The following is a 22100-nucleotide window of genomic DNA, read 5'->3' as shown; positions in this document are numbered from 1 at the left end:
CGATACTGCGCGAGTAGAGACGAGAGAAGCAAACGAAAGAGCGAAAGACGAGCGGAGAGTGCGAATGGGACAGCCCTATCAACGAAACTATGCAACGGAGAAAGTGAGAGAAACCGTGCGTTCAATACGCATGCGAGGTAAAGCATGTGCGCGGGCGCGTACAACGCAGGCTCTTTTCGATCGACGTAGTACCACGACTGTGGCAACGACGTCGCGGAGCAGGAGGACGACGTAGACGACGGCAGCAACGGCGACGATCCACGACGTCGACGTCGGCAGCTGGCTTCGCTGCCGTGGTGGTGGTACTAGTGTCATAGCGAGCTGGCTGGTTCTATGGTAGGGGTAGCGCGCAGAAGTGGGGCGCGAGTGGCGGTGGAAGGGGAAACTGGAGTAGTGGTGGCAGGCAGAGCGACAGTGGCGACGCTAACGTCGGCCGTGGCAGCTTAGCGTAGCGGTGTGCACCGCACGGCTCGGTGTTGCTGATACAGTGTGGAACAGCGAAATCTCGCCAAGTGCGAGTGGCGCGCATTACATCGTTCCCGGTCGACAGTCAAAATCATATTTATCGAACGTGAATTTTCATCGGGAACGTGACGCGTACATCTACATATAACGTAAACGGAATAATTCGCGCGGAGAAGTTGGGAAGTCGGAAGTTAATTAATGTTAAAGAAGTTATAAAGTAGTGTGATATGAAATCGAGAGAAAGACCGGGAGAGAAACGTGTCGAACAATCGCGTGCGATCGTTGCACCGTGAGTGATGTTATTATCGTTTCGACAATGATCACGCGTGTTCTAACCACTTGCGTGGCTTCCTAACCCGTCACGAAACCTCTACGTAGTTGCATCTGACGGAGTTTAAAGTGATTTTTCTAGTGTGCTTCTTTCCTATTCTGCGTCGCGTTTTCGTGTTCGATTGCGATCTATCGTTAGTGTCGATTAATTTCGATCGTCGTGTCGGTTAATTGTTACTCCATATTACACTGAAGAAGATGTGGGAACAGTGTGTGAAAGACACGCAGGACGAGGATACAGGAAGACAGTTCCCGTAAAGGCGAGTCAAGGCAGAGATCCTTCGATCTCGATTAATTCGAAGAAACATACGGTGTCGGTGGAATTGATGGATGATGATGCTTGACAATCGGTTGCTATGATCGAGCCGCGGAGAGTTCACGTGGAACGATCATGATTTACCTTAGGCTGCACGTCGGGAGGAGTCTACGGTGCAACACGAACGCAAGACACTGGAACGTGTTCATCGTGCCACTCTTCCCACTCTGGATTATCGGCGCCTTTTGCGTGAAGGACAGTGAGTACAATACATAAATAGCTCGATATTGAATGTTATGTTTGGTTCGTGAATTGCGACGCATTCCCGGGACAAGTCGATGTTTATTAATCGCTCTCGGAATACGAAAGTCGTGTTTGTATACATGACCTACTCAAAAGTTATATTGATCAACTTTGTAAACAGAAAGTACAAAAAAGTGATGATCGCTACAAACACTGTTTTTTTTTCTTTTTTTTCTAAGTTTACCTTACGATTTATGTTATCCTGATGTGACGAATAAATCTTATGGGAGTATGTCGTTTGTTTTTGAAAATTGGATATGAATTATCTACTTATTTAAGGAAATTAGGAAATTAATAAGAAGTGCGGAGTGTTGATCAGTTTGGCTTCTGAGTGGCTGATGTTCGTTTATCCTTGAATTTCAAATGTACCATGTACTTACCTACGTTTAAGCAGATGTCCTTTTATAAGGGAACATTCCATTATGTCACTTACCAAATATCTGAATAAATGATAGAACTTTAAAAGGAAATATGAGAAGGAAAATTTCGCATAATGAATAACAAATATACGCCTTACGCAGGTTGTGTGAAAAGTATATCGATATGCAATTTATAGATGCCACTTTTATATTAAGATAGGAAGAAGATACATTGAACGTCCTTCACAAACGTGAAAACAAATTTCCGCGTTTTTCAGCGGAATGATTGATTCGAACTATTTCGTGAATATCGTAACTTCACAAAATATCAAAGCCATTTTTACCGACGTTCTGTGTATTCGAACAACTCAGAACGCGTGCTGTATCGCTAGAGGCATAAATACTCATGTTTCATACCCGCATTGCCTTCTGTCTCGAACGTAATGGTCTATGTCCTTAATGCTATAGGTTATCTTCCTTCTCCGCTCGAGTAACTTCTCGATACAAGTACTTCGAGATCCACCATACTCTCTACCTCACGCGAAGCGTCCAATAGTTCGATCATTAAACTCTTAGCGCAATAAAACCAAAAAGCCATCATTAAATACATTGGATTAAATACATTAAATTAAATACATTAATTAAATTAATGGAATTAAATATGTACAGCGATGAAGGGAAGGTATATTGGCACAGACCAGATTTTTATGTAAATTCTATATAAATTTACGATACTTTATCTAATTTACTTGTAAAATATCGCTTTTCAGTTTGAAGCTTAAATATAACATAAAAATTCATCATCGTTAAGCAGCTTCACGATGAAGCTAAATAATACGAGATATAGAATGGACTGTTCTTAGCAACATATAAGATTTCGATTATTTCAAATTTGATGCGGGAGTCTATTCTAGAACAAGTTTATAAGTTAATAATAATAACGCGTATAATAATCGTTAACAATAATAGTAATGCGTTAAGATACAGGACTTCACCTATAGATTGATAAAGAAAAGATGTAGGATATACGACTATATATAAGATACATTTTTAATTTAGAGAAATTCCACCTGTTCATAACAATTATTCGGAATGACGCGTATTCGTTTCAGAAACCGAGATCTATGTCATAACCATTTACTTTTAACGCTCAAAAATGATGTTCTTGAGGAGAATTAAATAAAGATCGCGTCTTTTTGCAAACTTACACAGTGTTTTACAAAAAAGAAGCTAGTCTGTGTCCATACTGTTTTCCATTAATGTATATTTGTAAGATTCGAATATTTTGACATAAACAAATCAAAGAGGAAGCCGCGTTCTTTTCCAAAAGATTGTCGTTCCAAAAGAAAGCATTATTTCCTGTCGAGAGATAGGGTTGTATCTGCGGGAAATCTTCCAAGGGATGAATTCGATTGTTGCTTCTTACTTGATATTCCAGCAGCATCGTCCGATAATCTCGTCGTTGTCGCATCGGACTTCATTTGGTAGGTGAGACGCCAGGGTAACGTCGTTATTTGAAATTGCTCGTCGAAAGAAAAGACCATTCTCTGCAGCTCCGATTTTGCATAGAGTGGGTTCACCCTAGAGGTAATGGGATCGCGACAACCCAATTCCCTACAAAATTTCGACGTTCGTTCGATACGTGAAACTTCTCGAGCTTTGATACACGAGCCCGGGTGATAAAATGTCAAGAAAATTGTCAAGTAGACTTCAGGCTCGCATTAATTCATCTATAAGATGCTTGGAGTCGACTATCATGATACAGTAATATACTTTCACTGTATAATCCGATAGCATATAACTGGTCCGTTTCGTTAACCTTTCGTTTTTCTAGCACGACAAAGCAATTAACGAGTTGCTCGTCAAAATTCAACAGCAACTAAATGGAACGGTCCATTGAATGTTCATTGCAGGTTCAGATATATACTAGAACCGTAATGCTATCCATCACAGTGCTTTTTTGTTGTTTCAGGACTTGACCTTTGTTATATATTAAATAATAAATGATAGACTATATAAGATATAAAAGATAATAGAACTTCGTTTTATATGCACTTGTCGGGAAATAAATAGTTTATACGTACGTATAATTAGAGTTCGTATAAGTAGAGTCAATTGATATTTTCCAATACCTATGGATTTTTTGTTCATATAGTAGGAATTTACGTTTACAGTTAGGTAACTGGATTGTAGATGGACCAGTAGAATTTCATTTAATCCGTTAACAACCAAAATTTCGGTCGGAATAAATGGGATTCATATAAACGAAGTTCCGTTCTATTGTTATATAAAACAAAGCTGCAGTGAATAAAGTAACAGTAATATTTTAGCTGCACAACTCTTAATCTCGGTGGTTTAAAGTTTAAAACATTCGATTTGTCTGTTAACTGCATCGCTGACCTTTGGCTATTACCTGAATTTTCATTGATTCATGCACTTCTCACAGCTGTACATGTGCTCTCGCATATACACACATTTACCTTTCCTATTTCCTTTTCCTCTTTTTTTTTTAAATTCGCCCCCTGATTTTTTAATAATCGCAGACCTCGAAAAGTTTTTATGTATATTCTTCGCTTAAATTATTCCCCCGGAGAGTTCAACAACCTATCTAGTCCAAGGTAAACAAGTTTCCCTGAACGTCGCTTCAAAAGAAGTAGCCAGATTCACTTTGACCCGACCCGTCCGTTCAGGGTTAATTAAGATCCCGCGAATCGATCAGTGTTTTCCACTTTAATCGGCGTCGAACGATCCAGCGGAAGTTCTGCCGCGCGTTACATATTCATCGTAACGCCAGTGGTGGACGCAGTTGGACGCGCGTCCGCTCAAAGACAACTTCCCGCTTTGACTCGGTTCACAGCGTCGTATTAAGCCGTGCATCGGTTCTGGCTGACTTCTAACCCGAAACAAGACGAACGTCGCACGATTGCCTTCGTCTTAGTTTGGTATTCAGCTTGTTTCTTGACGTCGACGATATATAAGCTATATACATGTATAGAAAGTTTCCAAACTCTGACTTGGATTGAACAGAGAGTAATAAAGGATGTTGAAAAGAACATGTTTCTTATTTAATGTACGTATGGTTTTATCCTTTTTAATAAAGTTTAGAAGATGCTAGTTTGGTACGCCTATAGATATGCAACCCGTTTGCAACGACGTTTGCAACGTCTATGTGGAACTTTTCTTAAATTTTGAATAGAAAATTGATAGGATCGAGATACAAAACGAAGCAACATAGTGCTGAGTATTAACGAATTCAGAGATTACGTTACGGTGATTTTACGTTTTGATGGTTTCGAGATATTCTGATATCATCAAGAAAATGGTGCGTGTTGAAGGATTGTTCTTAGGTAGGCGTTTGTCAATTCACATTAGTAAATTCTATTAAAATGAAATTGTGATTATAAAAAGTAAATCCAAAAAGAGAGGCTCTTATAGTGGTAAATTCTAATGCAAAAAATATTGTTTGTAATATCATCACTTTTATTTATCTCTCAATTTATAGGGCTGATGTGGCTTCTCAACAGCTCATATCTTATTGGTCAGAAAATGTTGCTTTTTCGCTTTTCTCTTTGTTATGCTATATTTCATTTAATCCACAGTATCTAAACACCCTATACTAAACAAACTCTGATTTATCCACGGAAACACGAATTCGATCCTGTCAGCGCAATTTGTTTCGTTCATGTCGACCAACAGAGGGTCTCCAAAAGGAACGAACAATTTGCTAGTCTTGGAAATCGCAAGAGCTCTGGGACGCGTTTCTCGCGAAGATTTAACGCTCCGTGGAGCCGGTGCAAAAAATAGAGACGCGTGGAAATTGCCAGGTCGCAAAACTTCGCGGACGTTGTATACGTACGAATTGCGTTTCCCTTGTCGCGCGATGAAGTTATAGAAGTTGGATGCAACTAAGTCTGTCGGGGAAAGTTTTTCCAGAGCCAAGCTCGTCGTATGTTTTGGAGGCTCGCGTCGGAAATATGTGTCGGGTCGATTCGTCGCCTGAGTTTCGACGCCGGACGGAACCGCTAGCGGTCCTCGATATCTTCCCTCGGTGGGGATATTACTTTTTAAGGTTTCGAGATTACGCGGCTATTTATTACGCGTTCCGCGATAGAACACGCCATTTACGAGACAGCCATACACAGCCATAAACAGCGGAGATTAAGCACAAGGCAAAGCTTCTAGACGCAGGTCGAGTCAAGTATTACTATGTTCTCTGTTGAAAGTAATGGTTATACTTAGCGTGTATCGCCAATATTCGCCGCGATATCTCAAGGATGATCATTTTAGCTTGTTGAAGGAATAATATGGATGTAGTGCATTAGCGAACACTATATAGTCGGATATAGTATTATATCTACATCGTGAAATTTCCTAACGCATCGTGTTAAAATGGAGAGATAACGGAAAGAAAAAAGAATGAGAAAGCAAAGAAAAGGGAAACAGTTCAGTTGGATACTGGATTCGTTGATAGGGCTTCCCAATAAGCTCGAGCCTTAGGCGAAAGGATAGTAGAGGTTGCCTCGCAGGATGCACTTGTGTGAACGGCATGATTAAAGAGGATTTTCTAGGATATTATGTCCGTGTAAATTCTTGGCGAGAATCTCTTAATTAAACATTATGGTTCATTTGTCCAAATGTGAGAGATTCGTATTTGAGAAATATCAAATTCGTTGGTGATTTATGACAAAGCTTTCAAAATTTTCTTTGAAAGAATTTGAGGAACGTGTCTTTCTCAATCTATAGTCTACATTATTTTAAAAATTAGTACGGTAATTATTATAAGTTGAATATAACGCAGTAAATATGTTAGTACATAACCTTTATTAGTCGAATTGTTACAGTTTATCACTAATTAGTGTTGTCAATGTCAGTATATCCATTTTGTAAATTAAACTGCGTCATAAATATGTACGTACATTGTAGTCTTCACAATATATCTATAGTTCGAGGTATTTGCGATGTAATTTGGACTCTATACGAAGAGCTGTCTATATTATAAAACGCCTTAAGAAGTGCCATATCATACCTAATTACCTATCAACCCGCTTCTCATGTTTTCTTATGATCAGCTCGTTGAGCTCGACACGAGGCTCATTTTCTCCGAAGCCTGTTGAACCTCCGCCCTATTCTTCTACTTAAAATTTCACCAGTTTCAATCGCTTTCGTGTGATATTTCCCACACAATGGTTATTTATTTAGGGCCGCGGTTTCACCAGGCAGCTCAAAGTTCGGAGGACAGCTTCTGTCGACTCTATCATAAGTCAAAAAGTTGTGACATCGTTTACGCGTTCATCATCCTATATCTCGCAACTCATCACGTGGACAGATCGCGCGTCACTTCGTTGCACTCCTCTTCACGCTCATGTTTCATCCCCACGGCAAACAGATACCAATCTGTCCTCGGAATTTTGAGCCGAACTTACCTCGAGCAAAGCGTTCTTCTGCTAATCGTGCTGCAAATTTACCAGTTAAAGCAGATTGCTCTATTCGCTGTTTGCTTTGGGATTTTGGTGCTTGAAATATAGAATTTTGATCGGTGGCGACCTCTTCATTGATCGGGCAGGCCTAAAATAGCGAATATTTTTATGATATTTAAGTTTCGCGAAATCTTAGACTGGATTTCTAACATATATTGTAGCATCTTATTCTAGTCATTCTAATTACCTACGGAACAATATAATAAACTAAATATATGATATACAATAAAACAATTTAGAGTGTGAAACTTTTTTATGTTCGTACATAAAGTCTGAAAGAATGAATATATTGGTCGAAGAATAAGTTACTTCCTTTGTGGAGTTGATTTAACCCTTCACTAAAAATGTCAATATCTTCGCTACTAGGATCACAATCTCATGAATTATCTGATAATTTTAGTCGTACTAAATCACTGTCTTACTATAACTAGTATAACTATTTTGTTCAGTGAAGTATATATTTATTTGATAAGTGGCTTTATAAGTGAAGATGCTCAAATGTTGAATTTTTCGAAATTCTCTGTTAGATTATAATAGTTACATAAAAATTCGGATTTCTTTTAGAGACGAGTGGTCTATCATTGAGAGTCAAAATTGAAAGAGAAGTTTAAAGGACAGATTGATCAATTGTGGGAATGATCGATACAAGGAATACATTGGGCAATTGTAGAAATAAGAGACAAGATAGAATAAGGGAATAAGATACAAAAAATATTTCGAAAATTTTAACATCGACATTGATCTCCCGAAATCAGTAATCATTGTATGGATAAATCGTTTGTCAAATATATTACTATCAAATTACTCTAGTAGTAATTCTCGTTTTATTTATTCCGTTGCCTACCAATCCTTCACCATAGACGACGTATTGTAGCCGGGTAACAGAAACTTCCAAGCAACGTGAAACGTTCCATAAAATATAAAACGTCTGTCCCCGTTTCTCTCGCGTTTCTCCAAAGAAACGACGGGAAACGTAGCCAGTCAGCGATTACCCGGATATTCTGTCGCGAAAAGCAACTTACCGGTGACGTGTTTCGCCAGAGTCGTGCACGACAACGAGTCGTCGTTTCGTCCCCATAACGTGGATATCTTCAACATGTAGAAACGTTCACAGTCATCTTATTATCGCATTATTAGAGTAACACGAATTCCAATTGCGGCCTTTACGCGCGTGTTTCACCGTAGGATACGTCCGCGATATTATTCGAACAATTCGCGCACGATGTAGATGTTCATCGTTTTGGAAATTCCTTTGCGTGCTCTTCTGATAACCGAATTATGGATGTTCACCGAATCTCGTTACACAAGGCCATTGAAATCGCTGGAGAGATCTCCGCGCCCGTTACCAAATATCTCACGTAATATCGCGCGTGTAGAACGATTGATTTTCGTGATTCGCGCTGCCCTCGTTCCATCTATCTTCTCGCTTCCTTTCCCCGTTTATATCGGCCGAGAGTAATTAGGACAATTTTTATAAGCTACGATATATGGAAAATCATTGGAGAAATATTCCGTCCTTCTTGTTTAAGCGTCCTATTTAACATTTTGGAATATTCGAGGAAAATTATCATTGAAACGAAAGGCTGGAGAAGATAATTAATGTTATGAACAATAGGGTTTCTATTAAAGGAATATCGAATAACGTACGCGTTCTAGAGTTAAGGAGATATACAGATAGATAGAATTATGACATTTTGTATAATGCTGAACTGAGTTAAGATTCCTATATTTTGACACTATTTGACCTTTATCCTCTTCAAACATAAATTCTCGCACGAAAATGAAGATCCTTTTTACACGTCAACTCAAGCCCACCCCATAAGTAGCATGCTATAAACATTTTATTAACTTCTACACCTAATATGTGCGAGGAATTCAACACTGTAGATTCAGCAAGAAGTAACCAATTACTCTTTTTACGAGAAGAACTTTTGTGAACCGTTTAAAAACCGTTTAAAAAGTATCAGAGGTTCGATAGTGACCCGAAGTCGCGTGACTCGTCACGTGTGTAAAAGTTGCAGGTCAATTAATCGACGTCGGGGTTCGCTCACGCTCGATGAAAAAGCTGTAAAGCGAAAACATCGGTTTCCCGGGTCGCGCGTCGCCTGAAAGGAGTTCAATTGCTCACGTTCGAGCGCGTGAGATTGCACCGGCGCGTAATTATTCAAATTGACCGGCCGCCGTCATTGTTATCGATTCATGCTGGCAAAAAGCGAAGAATTATCTCGACCTTTCACAAAGTTCAACCAGAATGTTACGTGCGTGCGAACGAAACCATAATCGTCCTTGTAAATCCGCGCACATTAATTATTTGATTTAATTGTAAGGATAATTAACGCGAAAGAATTTTTCTTTTCTGCTTCTGTTCCCATGGAGTTTGGTAATTGGAAATGTTTATAGCTGAAAATTACAGAGAAGTAAAGCAGCGATTGTTGGCCACATTTGTGATTTAATAGCAGCAATTGCTCGATCATGGGATTACACGAGACTTTATCGCCATGCCGACATCCAGTTTGTATTTTAGCTCGTTCGAACAAATGACCATTATTAATTCTATAAAATGTTGATCGAACTTTTTATGTCTTCGTGTTTCTTTCTCGAATATCTATAGGCTTTTTATAAGTCGATGAAGGATTTTAGTTAGTTTAATCGATCGATTAATATTCGTTTAATTGTTTTCTTTAATCATTCCGATGTTCCATTTTCTGTATTCTTTTCAATATGATTGTAAATACACGTATCTCAGTTTCTCATAAGAAAATATCCTCTACTAAATAGCATAATATTAAATTTTTATGCACATAACAATATGATCCTGATCTGAGTTCTACGATTGTAAGAGATAAAATCTATCTTCAGTATATCCTACTATAATATAGTAGCATAAATTTTACAGCTTATATATCTGCATACATAACGCGATTATTAACATTCATTTCCTACAGGCAGCTAAAAGCGTTTTTATGTAAAGTATCTTTCAGTCAAATTTTTATTCTATCTGATACCAGAAATTATTTCCAAATAATTCATCCTACATTTTTCCTCACTTTATTACGTTCTCGAAGGATAAATGACATACCAAACGAACTCTATATCCCTTTGAACTGACGTACCTGAAACTAATAGCTGACGATAGGATTTATCCTGTTTATCAATCCTCTTTTCACAGACCCACACGAGTTAGAGTCGCTAAACATTCTAGTAGAAGTACGTCTTTTCAACACGAATGCCAACTTACTAGAGACCAACCAACTTAGAAAGGTCCCTTCACCAAAGTTTGGCAGTTTCTCCTCTGAATTTCCGTGGGGACTCACAGATTGAACGAATCTCGCGCCCGGAGTGTAACGTTTCTGAAGTCCTGGAGGCAGCCAACCCCAGACGCAATGTTTCCGCGTGTTACGCGTCGATTCAGCGTATCTGGCGCATAAGTCGCGATCAAAGGAAAGCCCCATTGGCAATTCTCGCGGCTATGATCGCCGTCCTGCCATTGTGTCTCCTCGGGACGTTAATTTGCACCGTGACAATGGACACGTGGTTTTTCTTTGTTCGATATTAGGTGAATTTCAAAGGGTAGATAAAAGGATGGAGATAAAGAAAACGACAGGGAAAAAAGGAAATGAAGGACCGGTGAGAAAGAAAGAAGGGGTAGCGAAATTACCGAGATGAGAGCCACATGAGGCGGAGTGGAAGCATAGAAACGAAGGAAAGGGATAAACAAAGAGGAAGGGAAAAGCAGGAGAGACGTAACGAACCATCGTGGTCCTGAAGTACGATCGCTACACCGTATACGGAATGTTCCGTGTTCGCTTTTACGAGGCTCTCTAGCGACGATAACGTGCAGTTTCGGGATCGAAGCTCCCAATGAATTGTCTGACGCTACGCAAACCGTGAAGGTCTATTCGACGTTGATGAAACATAATGGGTATCCTGCGACGACTTTTATTATACACTTGGAACTAGGTGGAGGGAGGCACAGCTAATGTATGTGAAAAACGTACAGGTCTCGATAAGACGCGGACAGAAATTTACGAGGCTCTTAAACGCGAGTCGCGAACAAACTTTAGGTTAGAGTTTGATACGAGCACGATGAAGAGTGCGGATAATTGGCCTGAAAATGCGGTGTTGTTCACCGATAAAGCGTAATCTTAGAAAACCTGCGTTTGGATAATAATTGGATCCATTACCCCGTTATTATTTTTATCATGATATGTGAGAATAGCATTAAAAGGAAGGAAAGGTATTTCTAAACGACCATTACCGGATAAATATTATCGGACGAACGAATTGGATTGTAAATACAATTAAAGGACGGACTGGGTAGGGTTAATTGAGTGAGAAGGATATTTAGATCGACCTAAGTAATTTCCCTTGTAAGTTGTCAAATTCGGATGGAGACGATTTTAAATTATCTATATTTGAAAACATACTATTTAACTCGTTATTAGCAGTATAATGAATTAACGGCCATAATTCTCTACGAGAGTAGAGTTTCTTCTAGAAAGTAGTAGCTTCTACTCATCAGAAGGGAAGAAATTTGTCCGATTGAAACTAAAGTACGCGATATTTTCTCATTCTTTCACCATTATATTAACAATTAATAGCAGCTCATAATACACAAGAAATTTGATTATTTCATGCAAAGCTCAAAATTGAATTTCAAAATGGTGAAGCTCAGTTACTATACGGGTGTCTACACCTCGGAAACAAAGTCACTTAGGTTATATGTTTATGTGAATTTGTTTTATTGTTTAAATGTGCCAAAAATCACTCATAAAATATTTTCTACTTATTTGTACTTCTACTTATTGTATAGGAAACACCCTGTACAATTAAAAGTTCGCAATTCGAAAGCGAACGGAGTGGTTTTATTTCTATACTTGGACGTAAAGTTTGATTTCAATAGAACGGAAATTATGGACCAGGAGTGTTGTAGTGCGGGATTACGCGAAGGGATGTTCCGCGAATTCCTTGCGCAGTTCCGGAAAATCTTCCAGATCATAAGTTTTACGGACGAGCGAGGTTTACACGATCCTCCGAGCGACGTTAATTGCGGAAGATTTTGCAAATGGAGCACTGTGTGAATTACCGTGGTAGATAACGCATTCCTTCTCGGCTAAAATTTCATTCGCCCTTCCTCTGCCGTACCTATCGCCGTTAATTTTGCGTAAAAATAGCCGAAGAGAAAATGTTTAAGCGTGGCAACGTTGATTCAGAGAATATTAATCAGAACGTACGAGCCACCGTTATTGTTTAATATTTATGTCCGACACGTATTTCACAATTTCGCAGAAATTTAATAAACGCCGTAGGGCAAATGTTACTTCGCTGTAAAATGACGCTAGGACGTTCCACGCAAGGTAATAGGGTGTGGAATATAAAATGCACTGTGAACCTCCGTAAAGTCCATTCACTTATCTCGTCAAATTTCCACGAAATAAAATTGAGTATCTTTTTTCTCTTCCTTCTTTTCGATTCCTCTCTTTCTCCTTTCTTATTTTTTCTTTTTTTTTTATCTGCAAAAGCACCTTGGCGAATTATGTAAATGTAGCCAGTCAGCGAGAGACGCGACCGATCTGCGGAAATCCTCATTTTTCGTGCGAACGACTCACGAATCCATCCCCTGTCGTCGAATTGCTCACCGGTACGGCGTTTCATCGTTCTAAAATCTGTTCACGAAACGCGGATTGTATTTTATCTCTCCTCTCACGAGTACTTTTGATACTTCAAACTTTTGGTTATTCGAAAAATTATATACACGATTACCAATGTAATCGAATTTTAGAGAAACTATCGGGATAAATTTTATGCTCTTCTATATTTTATTAAACTCGATGAACGTTCCGATCTGCGTAGAATTTTTGTGGTTTGAACGAAAAATGGTTTGGCAGGACGTTAAGGACTTTCCGAATTCTATTACTTTTCTTTGTTAAGAGGATCTTGCAACGGTTTGAATAGATGGTAACCAGATGGTGTTAATTCTAAGTCCGGGGGATATGGTAGATATTCTATAATTTTTCGATTAAAAATAGTGTTAATAATAATAGTGTTATGTTCATGAAAGACAACGAAATTAATCAGAAAAATTCTACACCTATTGGAAAGCTTGTTTTGAGAAAGTAATAGAGATTTCATAAAATTACGTTATTCATTAAACTATAAGGAAAGTTTCTGTTAAAAATAAAAAGCTTTCGTCCAACCTAATAGATTATAAAATACACAAGAAATTGAAATTTTCGCGAAGAGCGTTTAAAGAAAATTTCAGCACGGTATGCGTACGATGCGTATCACTAATTACTCACACCACTTTTGGCTGCACTCCATGCAATTTACCGAGGGGACTAGGCCAAAGTGAATGTTAAGAGCGCTTCCATACCACAGAGACACCGCGCGACGAAACTTAACCAAAAACATATACAGAACACAATTCGTCGGTGTATAAAGCTCGTAGTTAGATGTCACGGTGGGTATCTTAATGCGTCGAACAGTAAACGTACTTCCTCCTCTCTATTTGTTTAGAAATATACGATTGTGATACAAGCGAACTCCATTGCTTTTGCATCCTGAAAACACATGGTGGTGTTAAGCCGTAAAATCGATATGCTCACCAAGTCATAATATGAATTGATCCTTCAAGCTTGTCAAGTACATTAGAACTTTCTATTTACGGATCAATAGTTTACTTGTTGTACGATGTCCTCGGTTTCATAGTTACTTACATAGTTTGTTTCTTTTCCTGATCAATTATGAGAGTTCTATACAATGTTGGATATATTAAAACGAAAATCTACTGTGTCGTAAGCAGATTCACGTAAGCTTCGTGCGGTAGACATCAGTGAACCACGAGTGACGAGTTGAATTGTGAAATTATTTGAATAAATCAATTTTCGTGAGTTAGCCGAGATTATGAAAAATTTGCAATTCGATACTAATGAGTCTCGCATAACAGCGACTGTTGGCTAACTTATTCGCAAAAACAATAGTTGCGCACTGCCTGGGCTTAAACACTGGACACAATGAGACAATGTTACGAGTCTAAACATTTAGTCTGTCAAATGTAGCTGCAGCTATGTAGGTGTAGTTCAACAAAAACTATTACAGTCAATGTATCCAATATAGCCAATAGAAATAAAAAAGGTGGTTGCAGAATAATTTTGCTACCAATTCTCGTTGGTTCGTTATTCTCTTTCAAGAAGAATGATTGTAATATAATATATGTAGCCATTTTGCATCTACAGCATCAACGTTTGCATTCAACGTTGTACTTTCAGAATACAAAAATCTAAACAATAAATCTGACTTAAAATTCAAATAAAAGAAAAATTACTTCTCATTATAACATTATAAAAAACCCGAATTCAGAATTACACGTAACAATTGTTAGTGAAGTGTCGTGACGATATTTCAACTATAAAAACTGCCAGTAAGCTTTTGACATACGGATACGTCATTCGTTATGAATGGATTAAAACGTCATCAGCTAGCGCGAAAATTTATTTACGTACAAGACCTCGCGTTGGATCATTGATCTATCATAGATGAAAGATCGGTGAAATTGTACGCTCGATCGAAGTTCCACGAGGCTATCGGTCGAGCATATTTGATGCAGGAGAACGCTCAGGGAGAATCGCAACGGGAACGCTCGCGCGCGGTTAGGAGCGATCTGGCGAAGCGGTTATGTTCGCGTAATGCCGTTTCCTGCAGGCTGAATACTTAAGCGTTCGCAGTCGGTCGGCAATTTTCATAAAACTCCGTTTTTTACTTCGGGGATCGAGGGTACGTAAGTAGTGTAGGAGGGACTAGCTAAAAGCCGCTGGTACCGTTAACCGACTCCGGATGTAAAAGCATCCGGTATAAATTATTAGCGAGGCAACATTATTACTATTCCTAATTTAACACTGCCTAGCCGGCCTGGCCGAGCTCCAATCTCGTGGCTTGCAGAAATTAGCGTCCATTTCTCTCGTAAGGGGGGTAAATCCCAGCTTCGATCTCACTAAGGGATTCTCGATAATTGTATACGCTATACATAGAGGAGTTTTCTCCTCTTCGCTTCGTTATTGTTTCTAGTTTTTCTTTTCCGAACTTCTGGATTTGTAGAGGCGTGTTATACGTTGAGATAATATAGCGTGATGGTAGATTGAATTGTTGAGAAACGACGTTGCTTGATGTCTCGGATTTCGACTGGATTCGTTTAGATTAATTAGGTTAATTGGTCTAGGTAAGATTGGTCAGTTATTTAAGTAGTTAGATTTCAAATTGTATTAATACTGCGTCTACCAGTTTTTTTAACATGTATCTAAATATATCGTGCATAATTAACTAGAATCGAAGTAATATGAAGAAAATGAATAAATATATGGATCATATTTCCATGTAATTACAAGGAAACGTTAATAATATTAACGACATTTGTATGTTCTTAATACTTAATTATAAGAAGAACAAATTTGGTACCAGTCATTTTGAATGGTTTTGGTAATTCTAGTGTTAACACACTCTAGTGATGTGGTAGATTGAATTATTGAGAAACATCGTTGATTGGATATCAAAGAGCTAAAGGTTTCGACTGGACTCGTTTAGATTAATTACGTTAAATAGTCAAGTTTAAATTAGTCTACTATTCAAGTAGCTTGATTTCAAATTACGTTATGGTATTATAGCAAGCTGATAGGTTGAGCTACTGAGAAGCAGCATTGATGGATGTCTCTGGGTTGAAAGTTCATTCAAGCTTCGTTTAGATTGGTTAAGTCAATCGAACACGTTTAGATCGGTCAATTATTCAAGCAGTTTGATTTCAAGTTTCTTTTCGTGTAAGTCAAGTTACTTAATATGATCACCATTCGCGATCGAATGGAAAGCAACAGGATAACTCGGTTTTCACGGCAAGGAGTCAAAAAGCGAATCTCGAGAAAATACTATTTTACTTAGACTCTTAACGTTGCTTAAAAGCTGGTCGAACCAAAAAATGAAGTTACACTCGCTCCAGAACTGTTTCACATAAACGAATTGATAATTCAGAATGAGATTTTTGGTAGAAAATTTCCTCCCTTCCTCGGTTATCATTCTTTATCATGTTGCGCTTCTATATATCATTTGGAATATGGCGGAACGTCAAAGAAGTTTCCAACCACTAGTTTCCCCACTTGAAAATATCTTCCTCCGCTCGTATATACATTTCCTCGTCCTTATCCATTATTCCCGTACTCTAGTTACATGACGACGACTACTTTCAACACGTAACGCGTGTGTACACGAGGCGCCCTATATCATCGCTCGGTGGAATGCTCGACGACAAGCCGCCCGCTTCTCGCCTCGACGTGGAGGATCTTCCTCGTTTAATGCACCTTCCGCTGACAACGGTGTCGTACTTCGCGAAACCCTCTATCGGGTATTGTGTTTTGCCGTTACGGAAACCGCAGAAGCTATTCTTCCAGCCAGTCTTCGAAGTCACTCGACCTATATATGCACACCTACACTAACGTTCAAAAGTATCCAGGCACTCGCTCACTTTTGACAAGGCGTATCTTAATTACAAAATGTCGGAGGGATCAGATTACAGCAATTTTAATTCTTTAATTCATTTTAACCATTAATCCTGATTAAACGAATGTTTGATAATCAATATGCAATAATGAAATTGACGTTTGTTGTTGTTAAATTTTATAGAGTTATTTTGCTACTTGCCGAATTATTTATCCGTGGATTTCTTAATCTTTTAATTATACGACAGACTAAGAGGAGTTGTAGAAATCGATAGAAGAGTATTTAAATAACAAGTCAATTGTTGTAATGCATATAGTAAATAATTAAATGCGCCATTGTTATGTTTTCTAATATGTATGCAATTAGACTTGTAGTATATGTAATTCGTACACTTTGGCAAAATTTGCTTACTGTTATTACAAATCGACCAAAACGTTCAAATACTTATGAGAGGTAGTATACGTTCGTGATTCTTCGCCATGAATTGAACGATGCTGGCCCATGAAATCGGTCGATGCATACATATGGCCAAAATTACGTTATTTAATGCGTTACCGGCGACGTAGTATCGTCAAATGTCACGGCAGCCTTGCTGGAAAAGGAAACGCTACCTTGCTGTTATTGGAAATATGGAGATTACATGAGGAGCAGAGGAAATTGAGGCGTTCGAAAGTTATTAGTATAATTTGAAAGTCTTTGAATGGATTGGAAGTGTTTCGAACCATGAGGCGGAAGATGTTTGACTGGGTAAATCGCGTTGGTTGCGGTTCGTACGTTAACGTTTCACGAATTTCCGAATGCTCTTGCGGAAACTTAATACCATGAGAGTGCTTGGTCAATTAACATTTCAACGAGGAACGTCAGTTAATGTTCTGTGTTAAATATTCACGTTACAGCGTGAGATATAAGTAATTCTAATAATATATAATATTAAACAAATATATCGAAATATCTTCGATATATCTTTAAATTTGTATATTGATATCATTACATGTAAAGGATACAGTTTGAACAAAAAGATTGCTCGCAAAGTACGTCAATAAATTATTACTATGGCGATATGATACATGGCTATTTTATATTTTATATATTTTATATTTGAAACACTATTTTTAGGAGCGTGATATGCGTGTAGTATGTGATATAACGCTTCACTGACTATTTGTAATTTAGTTTTAATTCTTTTCTAATTTTCCTTTATTTTACATTGTGGCGTAAAATTATATAATATATGTCACATCATAATTCATTGGAAGTTGCGAGGAAACATAAAGAGGAAGTCGAAATTCAAGATAAATGACTGGATATTAAGTGAAGTTCGTGATAAAAGAAAATCCTCTTAATAAAGGAAAGTAGAAATTTGAGGAAGAATTGAAAGGTTAAAAGGATGTAAGAGCAAAGGAAGAAGAAAAAGTGTGGTAAAAATGTATCGACGCTTTGATTATGTATGAGATGTATGGACACTTGATTTATTAAAGTGGCTAGTTATAGGGCTTTTATTATTAAGATTCATGTTTTGTCATTACTGGCTGTATAACAGTGAATAAGAAATGGAGATAAAGTAATGCAATATTTTCTTAGCATATTAGCTATAATGTCTCGAAACAGTTCCATCATCCTGTGGATTACCCTCAACACTTTTACGCTAAGTTGATGGAGTAGCTGGCTACCACCAGTGGCTATTGCGTAAACAATAGATGGTGGCTGTGTCCACAAGTAATAATCGAGTGGATTCTGGTCAAGGGATCATGGAAACCGGGCAATTGATTCTCCGTGTCCTATCCATTTACCGGGAAACCGCTCATCCAAGTAGTCTTTAGCTTCTCGATTAATGGCAGGGCCAGAGCAAACTATATCTTAATCATAACCTCGTTCCATATCGAGGGACAGAACTAAAGCACACCGGTACTATAAATAGCAATTTCTGTCGGTAGGTACTTCCGTACGTCGAACCCATTTTCGTTAATATTACCTTCATTCACTCACATACAAAAATTTTATTTTTCTAATCGTACGAAAAAGATACCTCGCAATGAAAACGTTTATATTTATACTTACGATACGATGCCATTTGGAATGTTCAAGTTCCTAATACGAGTCATAAACGCCAATTAAGCTAATGTCTGTAAATGGAATCTTATAATCAAAACGGATTAAAAACAAAAGCATGAACTATTGTTAATTGTCGTTGTAATTAATAAAAAAAGCTTCAGAATTTCAAAGAATTTACTTAGTCTCTGAATTTAACACAACGTATGGAAAATATTGAAAGTATGGATAACCAGAAGTTATATAATATTAAGAAACAGTCGTATTATTTCACCCCTGTCGTTACCTCGAAACGGACATATTTTTCCGGGGAAATACGATTCTCGTATCATTCGACGAGTTTTACGTCGAGACGGTGGCGCAATACACGCGTCTCTGATCGTCACTTTCGACGAGATGGATATACTTTATGTTGTTTTCAACGATATCGATGCTCGTTCGAGAGTCTCTTACGGATATTTTCGTTCCTTTATTCCCTGAATAACAATTCCTTCTTCTTCGACCGAACACCACGGGCCTTTATCGTCCTGGACGATATCGCCGTCGCGACTCTCACGGAAATACTCTGAATATAGTTTCTCGCGTTCCGTAGTTTTATTGCAATTGCTCTATATATGTGCTGTACTATATATAACGCTATATATGAGAAACACATAAAATATTTTCTTATAATGAATCCTATAATGCTCTGAAGTTTTTGAAAAGCAACTTTTAAATTCAATATGTTGTCAATTTCACACCAAAACTATTTTTGCATTTTATTTTGAGATTTAATACGTGTTTTTATCACGCTCTTGTACCTCTTCTTGAGAAATATTAACCACAATAGTTACATAGATCATTATTAATCAAAGTGAACTAACGTAGCAACTAAAAAAATATTATAAAAGAAAGAAACACTGCTCATTACTTGTCGAAAACCTTATATCTTCCAACCTATGAGATTATTCCCTTTTTCAATCACTTCGTACAAATGACATAAAACTCGAAAAATCAATAGAAATGGACTTACCCTATTTTTTCCGTGTGGTTTTTATATTTGAACACATCTCAAGTCACTAAATTTGAAAATATGGAAAGACGCCAGTTCGTCCCTTTCCAATACAACAATATTCACCATATCATAAAAAATATCCAACTAAATGACCACTGTTGTGGAAAATACGCTATCAAATAGCTCTCTTTTTTTCCTCGCGTTCTCCCATATCGGGCGCAGCCTCCCGATTTCCGGAATAGAGGTTGGTCCGTATTTACGGATGGTATAACATTCCGATAGACAGATAACTAAGTATGTTTCGAATCAATCGGCGAGTTTTTTCCCAATCGTCAAAGGGATGCGTTGGACAACCAGAGCGATACGTAAAATCGCCGTGGGCTCTATGATTACTTTTATTGAACCGCTCGCTGACAGGATGCCAATTTTGCATTAACAGATTGCCCGAGTGCTGAGTCAAAATGATATCAAGGAACGTCGACGCTAAGTCTTTTTCATGGTGGAACGGTCGTTCTTCTAGAAGAAGTATGTATATACTTACTCGGAATTTCTTGTCGTCTAACAATGAGTATTGTTAAACTGGCGCGCAGGTCGTCGCCTTTTGATCGTAAAAAGAGAGATAACGGGACACGACGGGTCGTAGATTCGACGCTAATGCGCTTGCTATTCGTACTTACAAAGCCGACGTCGTTTCAAGCTTTTGACTATAATGCGTTCAATAATGTTGTGGATGAGCTCACAAATTCGCAGGAAATTGATATCGTAAATATGAAAGACTCGTACATACGGAGTCTTTTGTTCTTTTGTAGTGTATGTTATGTAGATACTCCATAAAAATATACAGACTGCTTTATATTTATGAATAAAGATGTACGTTAAGAAGGACGAGTAATTGGACTTCACTTGTTACATTCATTGGGAAACTCCAACTTTCATTTTATATCTATATGTATATGTAGCATTTTACGCTATGCGAATTGTATCGCAAATATTATACTATTATTTCATTTTTAGTATCAACATAAAATAACTAGAAAATATAAAATGCTGTGAAAAATTTGTAATAAATATCTTCGGATGTGTTGGAACTCATATTCAACGTAACTTGGAATTTTTTGGAACGAATCCTTTAAAAGGAATTGCTTATCGCCTTAATTATAAAATTGCATATTATTCCATTTCCATATATACAGGATTTTTAATATTCAATTTCATTTTGATGTTATTATAACAGTAGCTTTATCTGACTCGATTATTAACAATCAGCTAGCTGCAAGTGATTTAACAATAACAATATTTAATAATAACAACTGCAATACAAAAATTACCAACACAAGGACACATCAAATTTAATCAAGTTTCCTGCACTCTCTATCCAAAGTGCCTAATAGTACTCAAAGTACTAATTTTCAAACATCAATTCGATATTTACCCGATGGCCAGGAGATCGCTATCGGCGATTCAACGGTATGTCGACGAACAGGAGGCGTTAGTCTGCCAACAACAAGGAAAGGGGATCCTTGTCGGTAATTTACGCTCATCTAAGGTACTTGAAGGCCGCCGAGGACACTCGAGGATAACGCGACGCCGCGGGTTCTTCGACGTAACGCGATAACGGTTGTCAGCCGACTAAGCACCTTTCGTGCGTTCGTAGTCAGAGTTCAAGAGCACTCGCAGGATATGAAGATTGCCGAGATTAACGGCATCTTTGTCGCGCCATTACGTTTTGTTCGTGCTGTGCTTCAGCTCCATCGACATCAGAAAACATTGTTGTCGTTGGAAGAAAATTGTAGCAATCGTGGTGTAACCAATGAAAAAACTTGGCTAATCGGTTGATCTTAGTGAATTGTGTTTAGATATTTGGTAAAGTGCCGTCTTTCTCCTGCGGTAACTTCCCAACTCCGATATTAAAGGAATTCGATCTGGTCTCTGAAAGAAAATCGTATCTGGTGACTACCTTACGGAGTTCTTAAAATTCTTTTCGGCGAAAATGTCGCTGTCGATAAGCTCGATTGCAACGTTTCAGGAAAATGTGGAATGGGAAGGAGAAAATGCACACTGCTCGCGACTTCGACGTATATTACAGAATACTTGTACGTATATATGTTTAAGATTTCATTTACATTGCTAACGAGGTTTTATTTTTTAATTTTCTTATGTGAGGTTGTCACAAACGAAACATTCTGAAGAGAAGAGAATTCGTCTGATGTAATACCATACATCTTCAAATTTGTTCAAATTTTACCGATATAATCACGATAGTCGAGCCTCGTAACAGTGCTAAGGAAATTTCAGAATGCTTCATACAACACACACAATACATCCGTAAAAACTATCCACGGTAGTTGAGCGAGTCGAGTGTGGAAAGATTTTGGATACGGGTATCG

General features: G+C 38.0%; 1 protein-coding gene across 1 annotated transcript in view; it reads left to right on the top strand.

Annotated features, from left to right (window-relative positions):
• The first annotated feature begins 217 nt into the window (after nt 1–217).
• The window catches only part of LOC117236688 (neural cell adhesion molecule 1), a 306271-nt gene continuing 284388 nt past the window's right edge, over nt 218–22100 (top strand). The window contains exon 1 of the mRNA XM_033499841.1: nt 218–1310. Coding sequence (XP_033355732.1) covers nt 1187–1310 — 124 coding nt within the window. The 5' untranslated portion in view covers nt 218–1186. The remainder of the gene's footprint in view (nt 1311–22100) is intronic.

The sequence above is a fragment of the Bombus vosnesenskii genome, unplaced genomic scaffold (assembly GCF_011952255.1).
Source record: "Bombus vosnesenskii isolate JDL3184/JDL3185 unplaced genomic scaffold, Bvos_JDL3184-5_v1.1 scf7180000013351, whole genome shotgun sequence".
Taxonomy (NCBI): Eukaryota; Metazoa; Arthropoda; class Insecta; order Hymenoptera; family Apidae; genus Bombus; species Bombus vosnesenskii.
Note: the sequence above shows the minus strand (reverse complement) of the source record. Positions and strands in the feature narration are given on the sequence as shown.